The sequence below is a fragment of the Branchiostoma belcheri genome, unplaced genomic scaffold (assembly GCF_001625305.1).
Source record: "Branchiostoma belcheri isolate BF01 breed outbred unplaced genomic scaffold, Haploidv18h27 scaffold333, whole genome shotgun sequence".
Taxonomy (NCBI): Eukaryota; Metazoa; Chordata; class Leptocardii; order Amphioxiformes; family Branchiostomatidae; genus Branchiostoma; species Branchiostoma belcheri.
In genome coordinates, this window is record NW_017803947.1 from 50,907 (window position 1) to 65,420 (window position 14,514).

At 40.3% G+C, this 14,514-nt stretch overlaps 1 protein-coding gene across 1 annotated transcript; it reads left to right on the forward strand.

Annotated features, from left to right (window-relative positions):
* The first annotated feature begins 4,187 nt into the window (after positions 1-4,187).
* Positions 4,188-8,239, forward strand: LOC109475349. Its single transcript, XM_019775962.1, has 2 exons — positions 4,188-4,223; positions 5,826-8,239. Exon 2 carries the CDS (start codon positions 5,846-5,848, stop codon positions 7,574-7,576), a length of 1,731 nt encoding a protein of 576 aa, XP_019631521.1. The 5' UTR covers positions 4,188-4,223; positions 5,826-5,845; the 3' UTR covers positions 7,577-8,239.
* Positions 8,240-14,514: the final 6,275 nt, after the last annotated feature.

The following is a 14,514-nucleotide window of genomic DNA, read 5'->3' on the forward strand; positions in this document are numbered from 1 at the left end:
CTGTCGCCTATCAACCAGACACAACAAAATAGTAGTCAGACAGGTTATGGTATTATAAGATTTAGGCTCTTTGTTGATGATGTGTAGTAATTACATATGATGACAAGCGTTCTTTGTTGTAAGGATAAAACATCGAGGCTAGGTAGAAATTCAAAGGTCGAAGCATAAGTTTTAAGTATTAAATATTTATTCAATAGTAACTATGGGAATAACATTGATGGTAGTACGAAATATTGCTACAAGATTTGGCTTCATTGTTGATAATACATATAATAGTAATTGCATATAATGACAAGAGTTTTTGTATGGGTTGAAGGATCTAGAATGATCGAAAATTGAAAGGTTGAATCAGAAGTTGTCAAGTTTTCTATGCAGTAGCATTAGATATTTATTAGGTACAGTGACATTGAAAATGGCATTGATTGTAGTAAGGGGTATTGTCAATGGCTGATTACCTTGTCTAGGTTTTACTGTAGTGATTTCATATTTCTGTGACCGAAAACGTCAAAGGGATAGACATTGAACCTCCACGTTGAAATTACGCAAAAGTTACTCATGCAACTAGATAGATTTTGAAAAAAACTGTCGATATTTCAAGTAACTACTTCTTGTGTATCTCATTATCTGGATGTCTAAACTACACGGGTTGAAAATAGTCGTCTACAAGGTGCAATGTTTCAATAGTATCACTTTTAGGTCGGAAAACATGTAGAAAATCCACAACTTTGCTTGAAGCACAGGAGGTCCTGTGAAAACTATTTTCTTAGCTCTATAATAAGTGGAGCGCGTGTCTTAAAGAGGGGCACTCAAGGGTCGGAGGTCGGTCCTTAAAGATCCTTCAGTAGACTCTTGAAGAAATCAAACGTCTGCGCAATACGTCACTGTTGCATAAGAAATTTTCTTAACTATTAAAGTAATAAGAGAAGTTAATTTTCAGCAAATCTGCACTTCATGTGTTCGATGCTTTGTTTAAGGCCCTGTCACCAGGCCTTTCTATGGGGATTATGAAAGCATGTAGTAAATTGTAGCAAAATACAGTCAGAAAATTGTAACACATTGGGAAAATTTGCAAAAAAAACTGTATGGTGGCCAAACTCCCCTAACAAATTATTCTCTCAATTTGTATGAATTTCACTACATACGCGTTGTAAGTCAGTTGGTTTTTGTAAAGACATGTGATTCTATGCTTTGATAGCGTCCACCAGGCCTTCCTAAGGGATTATAAATAATAGGATTCGGCAAAAATATGTACGGTCAAAACTAAGCCATAGTAAGAGTAACATTTTTGGCAAATTGACCCTATGGTGGCCAAACTCTCCTGGCCAATTACTCTTTTCATTAGCTGAATTTGACTACATGTTCAGCCCTCGTTGTCACCCAGTTGGAGACTACCTTTGTCTTACCTGAGCGCTATTGAAGTGGTTTGAATAAGAAGTATTTGAAATTGTTCGGCGCGCACGTCACTGGACCAAAGGGGCCTCATGGCTCATAAAAAACGGAGTATAGAGTTACGGACTGAGCGGCGGCTTGGTCAATGGACGGGGTAACTTTAGACCCTGTTGTTCTTTTCACTTTCATCGCAAAGGTGTTAGTCTACGCCGGGGGGGAAAGTGTGGTAATCTCCGTAAAAATTAGCTGATAATAGATCAGAAAAAACATCATTAATCTGGTAACATGGGGTTGAATTTTTACCAACTGTTGCTGATATACCTTACCCCACTACAAGAAGTTTCAATACAGTAGCAAACAACTTTAAAAAACTGTTACGTATTGTTTTGTGTAAAGAAAACATTACTAGAACAATATTATTAGAACAAGTGCAAACGTGTATATAGAAAAACATCTCCGTGAATAGTGCAAGAGGTTGGAGAGTCACTGATTGAAACACTTGCTTCTGTAAAAAGCTTCGTTATTCAAACATTATGTACTTTATTTTACAAGTAGTCAAAGCTTGAAAGTTAAATGAGATACGTTGTACCTAATGTCAAAAATATTACAAATGAGGTTCAGAGAGGTTCTTTGCCTTTACAAATATTACTACAGACTTTTGTTTATTCCTAACACGACTGTGTTCGTCAACGGCTTTTTTTATTCTTAACAGTGTATAGAGAACAGAAGTCTACACAACAGAGGTACACACAAGACTTATCATCATATTTGTATATACTTGTACCAGTGAGAAACAGATTGCATCTTCTATAACAGCCCTCGAGGATTGTTACAGTTCCCATACTTTACATATTGCTCTGAGTCAAGACGCATGAAGAATTTGATGTGTGACCGGACCCTAAATGTTGTGTCCTGGTTTCGGGGCGAACGTTGGCAGGTTTTAATCACGTAAAGTGTTGGTTCAGGCGAGGGTAAACACGTCGGGTTACCGCTTTGTGCAGCAGAAACAAACACAGCACGAGCTAATCGATGTCGTACAAACACAGGCAGCTTAAGTACCGTCTTTGTTAAGCACCTAATCTCCAAGCAGATATTTGATTAGATCTGATTTTGTGCTAGTTTTCTCGCACTCTTATGGGTGCTTTTAAGTTGTGTTTTTTAACCACTGACGGCTTCATAACGCCATTCCTCTGTGTAAAATATAGAAATGACAAGAAACAACATCTACTGTCAACATAATCTCTAAGTAAATTTTGTTGTTTCGGCTCGTTTTGTATGTGTTTTTCTTTCTACTTAAATGCGTACGTCTCTCAAGGAAGACATGTAATTTTAAATTCATGGTATGGTTAAAAGGTATTAATTCCAAGATATACTCATACCAAATGGGTTAATAACACCTAGCCGAGACCAAACTTGGAGAAAAAAGTTTTAAGATAACGTGTTAAAATAATATTTGCTTTGAACGATTTTACTGGTTCTCTTTGTCTCTCAAGTAAGGCTAGTTATTTTATGGTATCAGTCATAGTCTTCAATACGGTATAAAAAAAAAACAATACCAAAGGATGTAAAAAAAGTAACTGGACAAAATTACACTGTCCGAAGAGTGAGGTCAAAGACTTGAATAATACTGTATATTTCTTTAAGCAGCGTGATTAGTTAGAGGGATCCTGGGTCCTATATACTAGGGTTTGGGTTGGCGTTAGAAAGAGCATCCAGCCGTAAAAATATTGCTTCAAAAAAAGACTTGTACCTGGTGCAAGCACGTCTAACCCCCGATTGGGGAAAAATGACGTTAAATTTGGTTTTAAAAAAAAGCGTGAACATAATATTGTCGACGTTGCTAAGTCCCTACCACAGCAAAGACAGATGTTGACGAACTTTTAATTCTGTCTGAAAGGCCTTTTGTAAAGCAGTCAAACAAAACGACCAACGCGAGTTAGTTTTCCACATTGTCACATGCACTTGCACCTGAATTCCTATCAATTCCTCTCTTATAATGGCGTAGAAATATAAACCCTTACGGGAGACGTACATATATGTACGGCCGGATTGCTTCTATATGCTTGATAACTTTTCAATGACGGTCCTATTAAAGAGACTCTCGCTTCGAGTGCTCCCAAACGTGGCGTATTGATCTGAAATTGAATGGGGGAAAGTAAACATTCCCCGGCGCCGGGATACGCTCGACTTGATGAGTACTAAGGCCGCGTGCATGCCTGATTGCGCGTATAAAGAACAGGGATAGCATATCAGTAAGGTTAGACTGCGAGTTTTCTAAACACATCGCAGATGAATGTGTGTTAGGTAACGACATATGTCTGGGTATTATAAGACACTGTAGTGGGAGGTGCAGACGTGGTTTACACAGTAGGATCAGCAGAAACATTGGCGTGTGCGCTGCATCTGTTAACGGGTTAGCGCTCTAAAGGTAACTGTTTTTGTCGTTCTGTCGTCTTATGGAGTATGTGATGTGTAGATTGTGACAGTGCAAGCAGTTAGATGTGCAAGAGATGGGTGTAATAGGTCGTTTGGTGCAATGTAGTCAGCTGCCGCCACGCCGCATGTTGGTGTGTTTAATTGTGCCAAAGGGGTGGCTATAATGTCCATGCAGATACATAATCTGGTGTGTTAAGCCGAATTAGGGTCGTTATAATGTGTATACAGAAGCTGGTGTGATATTCTATACACACTGCAGCTGAATGTGTGTTAGGTAATGACATATGTCTGGGTATTACGAGACACTGTAGTGGGAGGTGCAGACGTGGTTTACACAGTAGGCCCAGCAGAAACATTGGCGTGTGCGCTGCATCTGTTAGCGGGTTAACGCTGTAAAGGTAACTGTTTTTGTCCTTCTGTGGTCTTGTGGAGTATGTGATGTGTAGATTGTGAGATTGCATGCAGTTAAATGTGGAAAATGTTGGTGTAACAGGTCGTTTGGTGCAATGTAGCCAGCTGCCGCCGCGCCGCGTGTTGGTGTGTTACGCCGAGGAGCGGCTATATTGTCTATACAGATACAGGAGCTGGTGTGTTAAGCCGAATTAAGGGTCGTTATAATGTTTATACAGAAGCTGGTGTGATATTCTATGCACACTGCAGCTGAATGTGTGTTAGGTAATGACATATGTCTGGGTATTATAAGACACTGTAGTGGGAGGTGCAGATGTGGTTTACACATACGTACAGTAGGCTTAGTAGAAACACAGGCGTGTGCGCCGCATCTGTTAGCGGGTTTACGCTGTAAAGGTAACTGTTTTTGTACTTCTGTAGTCTTATGGAGTATGTGATGTGTAGATTGTGACAGTGTATGCAGTTAGGTGTGCAAATGTGGGTGTAACAAGTCGTTCAGTGCAATGTAACCAGCTGCTGCTGCGCCGCAAGTCAGTGGTGTGTTACGCCGAGGGGCGGCTATATTGTCTACTAGTATACAGATACAGACGCTGGTGTGTTAAGCCGAATTAAGGGTGGTTATACCGGCTATACAGATACAGATGCTGCAAACGGTATATGATTTCCTATAGATCCTCAAACGACTACAGCCGACTCCAGAAAAATGCATATTTCTTAATCTAGTTCAGAGCAGGGCCCATCGGCAATATCGGCATTAGGGCTAAGAAATCTGTTAACGCTTTTCAAGGTAACTGATATTGTCTTTCTGCTGTCAATTGACATGCATGCTGTGCTGCCAATTATGTACATTTAAACTTGTACAAGTGGCCAACTCTAACCACCTGGCCAATATGACCCATTTTTGGTGGCCCCTCAGTAGTACATAATTTTCCCATTGAAAGAAGGGTGATACGGAATACACTGTGTTGTGTTCTCTGTGTTATATACATGATGTGACGTTGGTATGGTATCGGCGGAATCATTGCAAACGCACAGCTCCGTTTGCCCGTAGGTGTCATGAGATGTTTACTGCACTATTTACCAAACCTCCCGACCGTGAAGGTTTTTTAAACCATGGGAGGTAAAACCAACTAGCCTGTCCATGCCTCTGTTTGCGCGTTTTTATGTACATGTCTTGTGACCAAAATTCAATATTTTTTTTGTATTGTTATGTCATAACGAAAAGCTACCATTGCTAACATGTTCTCTATTCCATCAATTGCCCTACTAAGGTGCATGGCTAATTTTAAGTACAGTCTTTTGAACTAAGATGGTGGGGTTCTTTAAGGCATCCGATGCAATTCTAAGCAGGCAAAACAGAAAATAATCTGGATGAGAAAATCTGTATGATATCGTCATTTACTGTCATTTCTTAGCACATTTTCGTCATCATGTTATACCTGGAGTGTTTAATGGTTTTGAGGATATATATTTTCATCAACCTTCTCTCTGCCAAATTGTCAATAAATGTGAATACAATAGAATATATAAAACAAACTTACAAATATATCAATATAACAAACAATATTCTATGTTTTTTTTTTTTTTAGATGATCTAAAAATCGGCAAAATGAGGTCAGCACCGAGTCCTGTAGGTGCCGTCCGGGCGCCTTGCCCCACCCCTGCCACCCCCTACCGCATAGAGAGGCGAATGGGATCGTCCAACGCCAAGTCTCGCGAGAGGATGTCTCGCAACCAGCGAGAGTTGAGCTCGGTGGAGATTATGGCCATCAGCGAAAGGGAAACATTCGAGGGATTGGTCGACATCAGCGGAAAGCAAATTCACGTCGAAAAACAACAGAATAAGAAAAGAAACGGGCAAAACAGTAAGGGAACTTATCTTGTCCTCAAGTTGCCTGCGGTTACCATGGTGTCAGACGACAATTCGAAACCGCTCATGATGGCAAAGAATGACGGGAAGGGAGAAAAAGAGCGGTCGTCTTTACCGTATGTTCGTCACTCCGAAATCAAAGGGAATGTGGTCACGCCGAAAGTTTCTAAACCGATTCAAACCTTCATTTTGCCGGATTTGGATAGCAGTAAGGAGAGAAACGAGATGGCACAATTGGGTCTTTTCGGTGATGGCAAGAAACGGGTAGACATTTCTGAACATGGAGAAAAAGAAGCAGATCGCAGGAAGAGCCAACCTGTTGGGAAAATCAGGCTGTGGAAGGAAGTGAAAAAGAAAGACGAGACACGACAGCCAACAGACAAAAAGCAAACCGGAAAGCGATCCAAGAACGAACAGAAGTGGGAGTGGTCGCCAAGAGGAGGGAAGGTCTTTCCCGAGATCCAACGCTCTGTGACGGTTGAACTGAACGGTCGGTTGAGTAGAATCAACATGGAGGAAACTTTGCCCCAAACAGACTCAAAGAACAGAGGAGCCAAAGCACAGCTTAGTCCCGAAACCTCGTTCGATTCGGTCCCGAACAGGTCCAGAAAAAGTTCCACAAAGTCTCAAACAGAGGATTCAGAGACGAAAGGTGGAAGTAGTGGTGGTAGCAGTCCGAGAGTAGTTCTTCCAGAAATTCCGGCGAAACTTGTCAGAGAAAAAACGCACGAAATTGAACGAAAGACGAAGAAACACAGGAGAAAGGCCAGTGCGGACGACGCTAGTAGCGGCCATAGCGTAGTCCTTAGGACTAGCAGTGACAACGGACTTACCGTCGACGCAAAACACATCATGCCCTTGCCCAAGGTCACGGTACCACAAACCAAGATGGCGGCGCAAGGAGAGCGAAAATCGAGCGACAAAGGAACAGAGTACGAGGAACCGGCCTACATCGCCAAACTAAAAAGGCGCGAAAAGAGACGGAGGGAACTGTACGACCTTCTGAGATACCTGCCGCCTCTTTCCAAGGTCAGTCGAACGTACGCGGTCAATGTCATCTCCCTGGGGATAGACAAGGACAGCAAATTGGAGGGCGAAGGTGAAGGGTCAGAGGTAAGTTCGCCTGGAGACTCACCAAGGTACCCGCCATGCACCTGCTCACACCGCACGGTCGCACATCCGGGTACTAACAAAGTTTCAAAAAGTGTTTCTCCCAGAAGCCCCTTCCTGAACAAGATGGCGGACGACGCCGAAGATGACCGCATGAAAACGCGGCAGACGGTTTCGGAGAGAGCATCCAAGCGCACAAGAGAAGAGGAACTGTCGAAGCGAAAGGCTTTGGGGATGTTCAGGACCATTCAACTGTTTGAGAACAGAAAGCGGGGTCCAGTTGACAGGCGATACAGAAACATTTACCGTCTTGATCCGAGGTATCTCAGCAAACGGGCATCAAGAGAAAAGGGCGGTTAAAAAACACTGTGGAGAAAGGAAGAATATACTAGTACAGTGGATTCATCCCTCAAGCTAACCGACATCTTGCACACGCAGTCGTCCCTCAGTAAGACGCCTGGAGCCGCATAGTTCCCGTTTTAAAATTTCATTTTATTCAGCCTGTCACACTGAGTCACATACATATACTGTGGAAAAATGAAGACTTACGTAAAGATGTATCAAAGAAGCATCTGTCAGGACTTTTGGTGAGGGGAACAATCGACTGAAAAAAATGTTCTCTGCAGTCGATCATCAATGCATTGGAGACTTTCAGAATAGTTTCACATTTTGCAAATGTATGCAATGTATCGTTCGATTGAATTGCAATTTTATCTTGACTATGATCAGAAAACAGAGCTACATTTCTTAAGAGAAATTATCTGTAAAAAGATATTTGATATGTACAGGCTATTTAATTTGTGTATAAAACATTACGACGTAGTCGTAGACTAGCTTAAGCTTACAGTAAGTGGCCAATAATTATCATGATCTTAGATCAAAGTCAAACACAGATCGCACCAAAAGAAGCAAGGCTTAGTCTTATTGTAACCAAAATATCTCCACGTTTAAGTTTCAGTGTGTATTTTGTTTTACTTAATTGAACATCTTAAGTCAGTGTCTAAAGTCTATTTGTATCATACCTACAGCGTTCGGAAATACTTCATGTACATATTAACTGACTATTTGTATATATCTGCATTAAGCAATGAATGCCAATTACACTGAATAATGTTCTCAAGTTTTCAGTCTTCTGGGGAATTTCTTTTCCATTGTATGTTGCATACAAGCCATTGAAATGGTAGAATGATATCTAAATCCATCTTAGATTTCGAATCACAACCTATCTCTTCAATAGCAAGGACAGAAACTTGGAAATCTCCAAGCAGATCCTACGGTGGCAAGGCAGTATCCATTGGTCATCAGTAGCTATAGTTAATGGCCAGTCCTTGGCAAATGGATACTGACTTGCCACTGTAGGATCTGCTTGGAGATTAAGTACTTGGCAGGTATTAATAGGTTTGGATACCAGGCTGTGAAATAGTGGAAGAGGGACGGTTTTGTTTCGGCGTGTAAAGGATACAAAGAAGGCTTGGACAAGGAGAAGTAACAAAATACGTCCAAGGCAACCGAGTCATCAATCGTCTTAAAGCTGTGTTCAATAGCAGGCGATTGTAAACTTAGACCTTGTCTGTCAAGGACGTAGCCTGTCACCACCTAGCGACAAAAATGTTCTCCATAACAACACTTGTCACAAGCGGCCTCTAGTGGCTAAGAACAGTACTGCATAATGCTATGTCGGTGCAATTATGAAAAGTAACCGTCAGGGGTCGCCACTTGTCTCTTCAATAAGACTGTGCTTCACCGACATTCACCTTCCAACCACATGCTGAAATTAGACAAATGCCCGGAGCACTTAAAAACTACAGATTCATATACAGACAGTCCGAGTATGCCAAAAAAGGCTTTTTACGATGTCTTACTACAATAGTTTCATCAAATTAAGTTGTTTTCTGCACACACCACCTTGAAGTATGACGTCAGTTACAAAATGGACAATCGACTTTTCAGTTATTTTTAAAGTATGTAGTGTAAATGGCAATGTTCTACATTTCTTTCGGCATTTTCTACTTTTAGTGTGACTTTATTTTCACACACACCCTTCTTGTACATTGTCCTTACAATCCCATCCATGCGTGTCGCGGTTTGTGTATTTACGGAGTGCCTGTCGGCCGGGGTGCTAACAGGTGTTGTAACAGCGTGTTGTCTCAACCAAACGGACAAAAGCCGCGGTCGACTCTTACACGGGAGGCGAGAGGTCAAGCGTGCAGGTCAACTTCAAACGAGGCGATCAGAGAGAACAAACTTCCATACTTGTGTATAGCATTTCCAGTCCTAAATATAGCTAGCAGCACTTTGTATGAAGTCCAATGCCACCTTGTTTAGGGTAAAAAGACACACAGACAGACAGAAAATTTCACTGACGAAAGGTAGTGGATGCTTATAACTCTCCAAGCAGAGGTTGATGGGGGAAGATCGTTACCTTTCATATATGGCCCGTCTTTTTTGTGGCTACCCCTACAAACCAACGTTTGGGTGGCGTATTGGACCCCCTAGGCCCTCTGGCCAATTTGATACCCTAGGATCTGCTTGGATATTAGTGGATGCTACCTGAAACGTCTGACCGTTTCCAAAACCATAATTATCCAGTTGATTCAGTAACTGTTTGTTACTAAATTGGCGTACGAAATTAAAAAAAAAGACAAGAATTAAGTCACGTGGAATTTTGGGAGACTATAAGCATCATTGGTAGACTAAAATTTCATTTTAGGTAGTCTCTAACAAGAAAATATTTCGGTTGCCGAGTCGTAACCATGCAACGGACCAGACAGTATCCAATAGGCAAGACACTACTACTACAATATCCAAACTTTTAATCTCCAGTGGATCAACTGGACAACTTTGAACAACATTGGCGTCATAAAGTGACAATAATTGCACTGATTGGTGATCTGTTATTATGCTGATGACCCTGAAAGTACTAGTTTTATTACGCAGTGACCTTGAGCTCTGGCAGATTTATTGAAGGTCATTTAATTTGGAGACGTCATTGCACATACGTCATAAATCATATCGTGGCGGTGGTTTTGTCCTAGCGGTTACTTCTCACGAGAAATCACGAGACTAAGGAGAGTTCATTGAGTTATATTCATTCATTGACATGGCGAAATTTAAATCGGCGGCTATAATTTTACTGGAGGAATTTTCCTGCTGTCGTGCGTTGCCTGGGCAACGGTGTGATCCGTGAGAAATTACCGGCAAATTAGTAATGGTTTCAAAAGTCCGTGATTATTCATAGACAAAATTCATTCTTAAATAATCACTATCGTATGAGCCATTCTGTTTTTACTGCAAATAGTTCATTTTATTTCTGTTCACCTTCTTTCTCTTGCTTTTAATTGGTTGTTTCCTGGTGTCAAAATTTTAAATCTTAAATTTAAGTGATTTAAAAAACAAAAGGACTTCCCATGGAAAGCATACAGACATACACGACTGTCCCTCGGGTGAAAGCTTCTCCTGTTGCCAGGCAACCGTTGCCGGGGAAACGGCCTTACTCGACGATAACCCCTGACAATTAATAACCCCAAAATGGCGGTGAAAACGGCTCCATATCAGTAGTTAAGATAAAAGTTCCCCCTCAGCGACCAGAGTTGATAACAGAGATATGGTACAGCTGAGCAAACACTGGTAAGGTTAATAGGTCCACGGAAAAATGTGTCTAAGTATCTATAATTGCGTCTACCTGTTTGTTTTTTTCCGTTTGAATCAATCGTGAGTTCAAAGAAAGTTTACAGCTACATTGCTTCTGTTACTACATGTAAGATGATTATGACTTCGCCAGATTTTCTTTCTTTGCTCAAAAACATTGTTGAAGTTTGAAAGGTAATACATGGATGTTGTAGTATGTTTTTCTACGTTTTTCAAGAATCAATTTCCAAAATATGTTACTTTTGCTAAGCTAAGGCTATTAAGACTGAAATATTCCAAGAGTAAGCTTAAACCCATGTGAGGTTGTACAATCAAAACTGTTCAATCCATAATAGTTCACGTGTTAGCTGTTTCTGCGGTCAAAGACACTCTGAGGTGACCGCAAGCAAATTAAAAAGACGACTTGAAAATGTCACCTGTCAGTCGCAAGTGTCAAGTAGTCAATACAACAATGCCGAAGACATCTAGAGAGAACAATACACGAACTTAACACACGGAAGCGTTAACAAAAGAGGGTCTAAATTTAGCATGGTTATTAATGTGCTATAATTAGGGTTGGGAACGACTTCATAAAGAATTGCGGATGTGCCAAGGCGTTTGACACTGACAGCAAACACAGCTGAAATTTCTACATTTAATTAAGTTTTTTTTAAATTAAACCGAAGACGTAGTGCACGTTTCATGATATTGAAACAAAATCTAGGAAAAAATCATACCTTACTAATCATACCTTATAACTCACAGCCTATGTAAAATAATCTAAAATATTTTGAAATAGTCGATGTATTTCCAAATATCTTTTTCATTGGAGAATACATGTATATCCGTCATAAAATGTTTGAAACATGGAAGTGGTAAAAGTTTAACTCGTGACAAAATTCAAAAACCGCGTACAGCGACCTGTAACACGGTTTCCTAGAAAGCCCTCTTGTATATTTTCCATATTTTTGTTCCGAAAACTCCTTTGTAAAAAATACATCCAAGTAACCCCACAGGTGTGCCTATTGTTCAGCCCATACAGGTGAGAACACAACTTGAACAATACATGAATAGAGTCAACAGACCCGTATCTCAGCTCATAGAAACCTGTGGAGACGTACTTCAGTAGAAACAGGTGTTGGCTACTAGCATGTAGATAATCACTCTTAACAACCGGTGGAAATTCAAACAGCTAACATCGAGGAGAAAAGGAAAGTATGAAAACATTCCATTAAGGCACTGAAACGTCGACTACAAACAACCGGTTCTCTGTCTATTTGTTATAATCAATTCGATATAAAACTCTTTTTAGTTTGACACATCAGATTTGAATGCATGAGGCGGTGGCCGGTTGTATCACATACCACAAAGTAGGGTCCATACTGGACAGAGGGGGCAAGTAGACATGTTATGTTGTTCCATGGTCTAAAAAAAGAGAAGTCAAACTTTAGACAACTACCTTTTCTCATGTAGATTTAAGTTATTTTATACTCTGTTTCATTGTTTTTTTAAATGTTTGTTATTTGCAATTAGCCCCCGGGCAAGAACTTGCAATAAACTTCATTAAAGTTATTTCTCGACTTTTCCAAAGCATTTGATTTTGTTTCTCATGCCCTCTTGACCCACAAGCTACAAATATTTGGCTTTGGTGAAAATCTTCTTGCTTGGTTTAATTGGTCTGATTCGGTGGCAACTAGACACTCCTCTGGCCAATGGATACTGCCTTGCTACCGTATGATCTGCTTGGAGGTTATTGTTCAACCAGGTTGACATAGTGCTTCCAGAAGTTGCTGAGAGAGAATAAATCAGAAGGAATTACAAGTTTTATGAAACCATTGTTTGAGCTGAGGAGGCGTGAGACAAAAGAGTGAGTTAATATTATAGTGGGGTAGCGTAGCGGCAGAGTGCTCGACTCGGAACCAAAAGGTCCCGGGTTCGAGTCCTGACATGCCAACGATCTTGTGCCATTTGGAAAGGCACTTAACACGACTTTCCTCACTTCGCTCAGGCGAAAATGAGTATTGTATTGCCCCGTGTTGGTGACGGCATTAATATAAGTTGAAAAAAATGAGGGTGCCGTCACCACGTCTTGTGATTATATGTTGGAATATAAAAGCGTAGTTAGTGCGATAGGGACTAGACTTGGAAGGTTTTGCCCCATGCCAGACTCTGTATTGAGCGGCCCGGGGGCAGGCTGTGTTTGTAGAGTTAATATGTACTCAAGGCAGGTTAGCGCTGGTACGGCGGTATGTTGACTCAATACTACTTGTAGTAAGGGACCATCCGCTAACTTTCTAGAGGGGTTGGAAAAAACACCGTGATTTACTTTCGTGTGTTCGTTTTTTGATAAATGATAATGATATGAATCTTTATTGCATGTTCTTGCCCAGATGGGCTAAATGCACAAATCTGACCAAGTGTGGTCGAGAGGATAAAAAACATGAGTATCGCATATTGAACGCTATATTCTCATGCTATATTCTAATTCAAAGTGCTAGGAGTCTAAATATTACAACAATACTATATACTACCTATATTTAGATTTGATGGTATTTCTTTTACCATTTTCTATCTCACATTAATTTTCTACTCGCTGCGACGGTGTTCGACATTCAGTGATGTCAAAATTTTGAAATCAAACTTCTGGCAGTAATAGAAATCGGTCGGTAAAAGATAAGTATTAACTGAATATAACTGATTAATTATAAGCTACAGTAAAGAATACAAACCGTTAATGTGCGTGTTATTCGTCTGTTATTTCATGATAAGAGATTGTATTGATTTGATTGACCCGTTCTTCTATATTTGCTTGCTTTACAAACTTGTGACTCAAAGGTTCAGTCGAAAGGTGGCGGAAAAGCAGCCAAGCGTCATAACTGTCAAATGCAAGATGAAATGATAAACATTTCAACGTAAAGAAAAAAAATCACCGGATAAAGATTTGACGAAAAAAATAATAAAAGCATAAATGCTTGATAACTATTAAGAACATTAACTGGCGCTGTCTTTGCCTTGAAATGGTCAGAAATTGTGGTTATGGTTCATATCAACCCTATCTGGGATAGGACAGAAAAATCAGTTATTCAATCAGTCAACCAATCAATTAGTCAATTAAACTTACCACAACAAAGTACAAGATACAAACAGGTACTCCATATCAATTAACACCGACAATCTGGAAGTGTTTACTCGGATTAAGATAAAACAACCAGCAATGGATACAGCTTTGGTCTGTTGTACTTTCTGAAACAACAAGGATTTTATCGTACATATACAGAAATTTCCATGTACGTAAACAGTAAAATACCCACCCCAGCACACGCACGCATTATTTCTTTTTTTTTTGCAATTTTTTTATTCAGTTATTTTTGTGGAATATTTATATGCCTAAAATGTACAATTCAGCGTCTATGTAGAAATGACGCTGCCATGTATTTTAATGTATCATGTACGAAGTCATTAAACACAATATATTATTAAAGGTGCTACGAGTGCTTGGGCCAGACGTGAAAATATACTGTTTTACTAAGCTTAGAATGTTACAATCTGCAACTTTACAGTCCTGCCTCTTGTTCTTCAGTTCTATTTTTTGCCCCATACAATTCGACGATATACCCCCCCCCCCCCTTCACATAGTAACTACAGTCAGTATTTTGACCAGACTTAGTCGC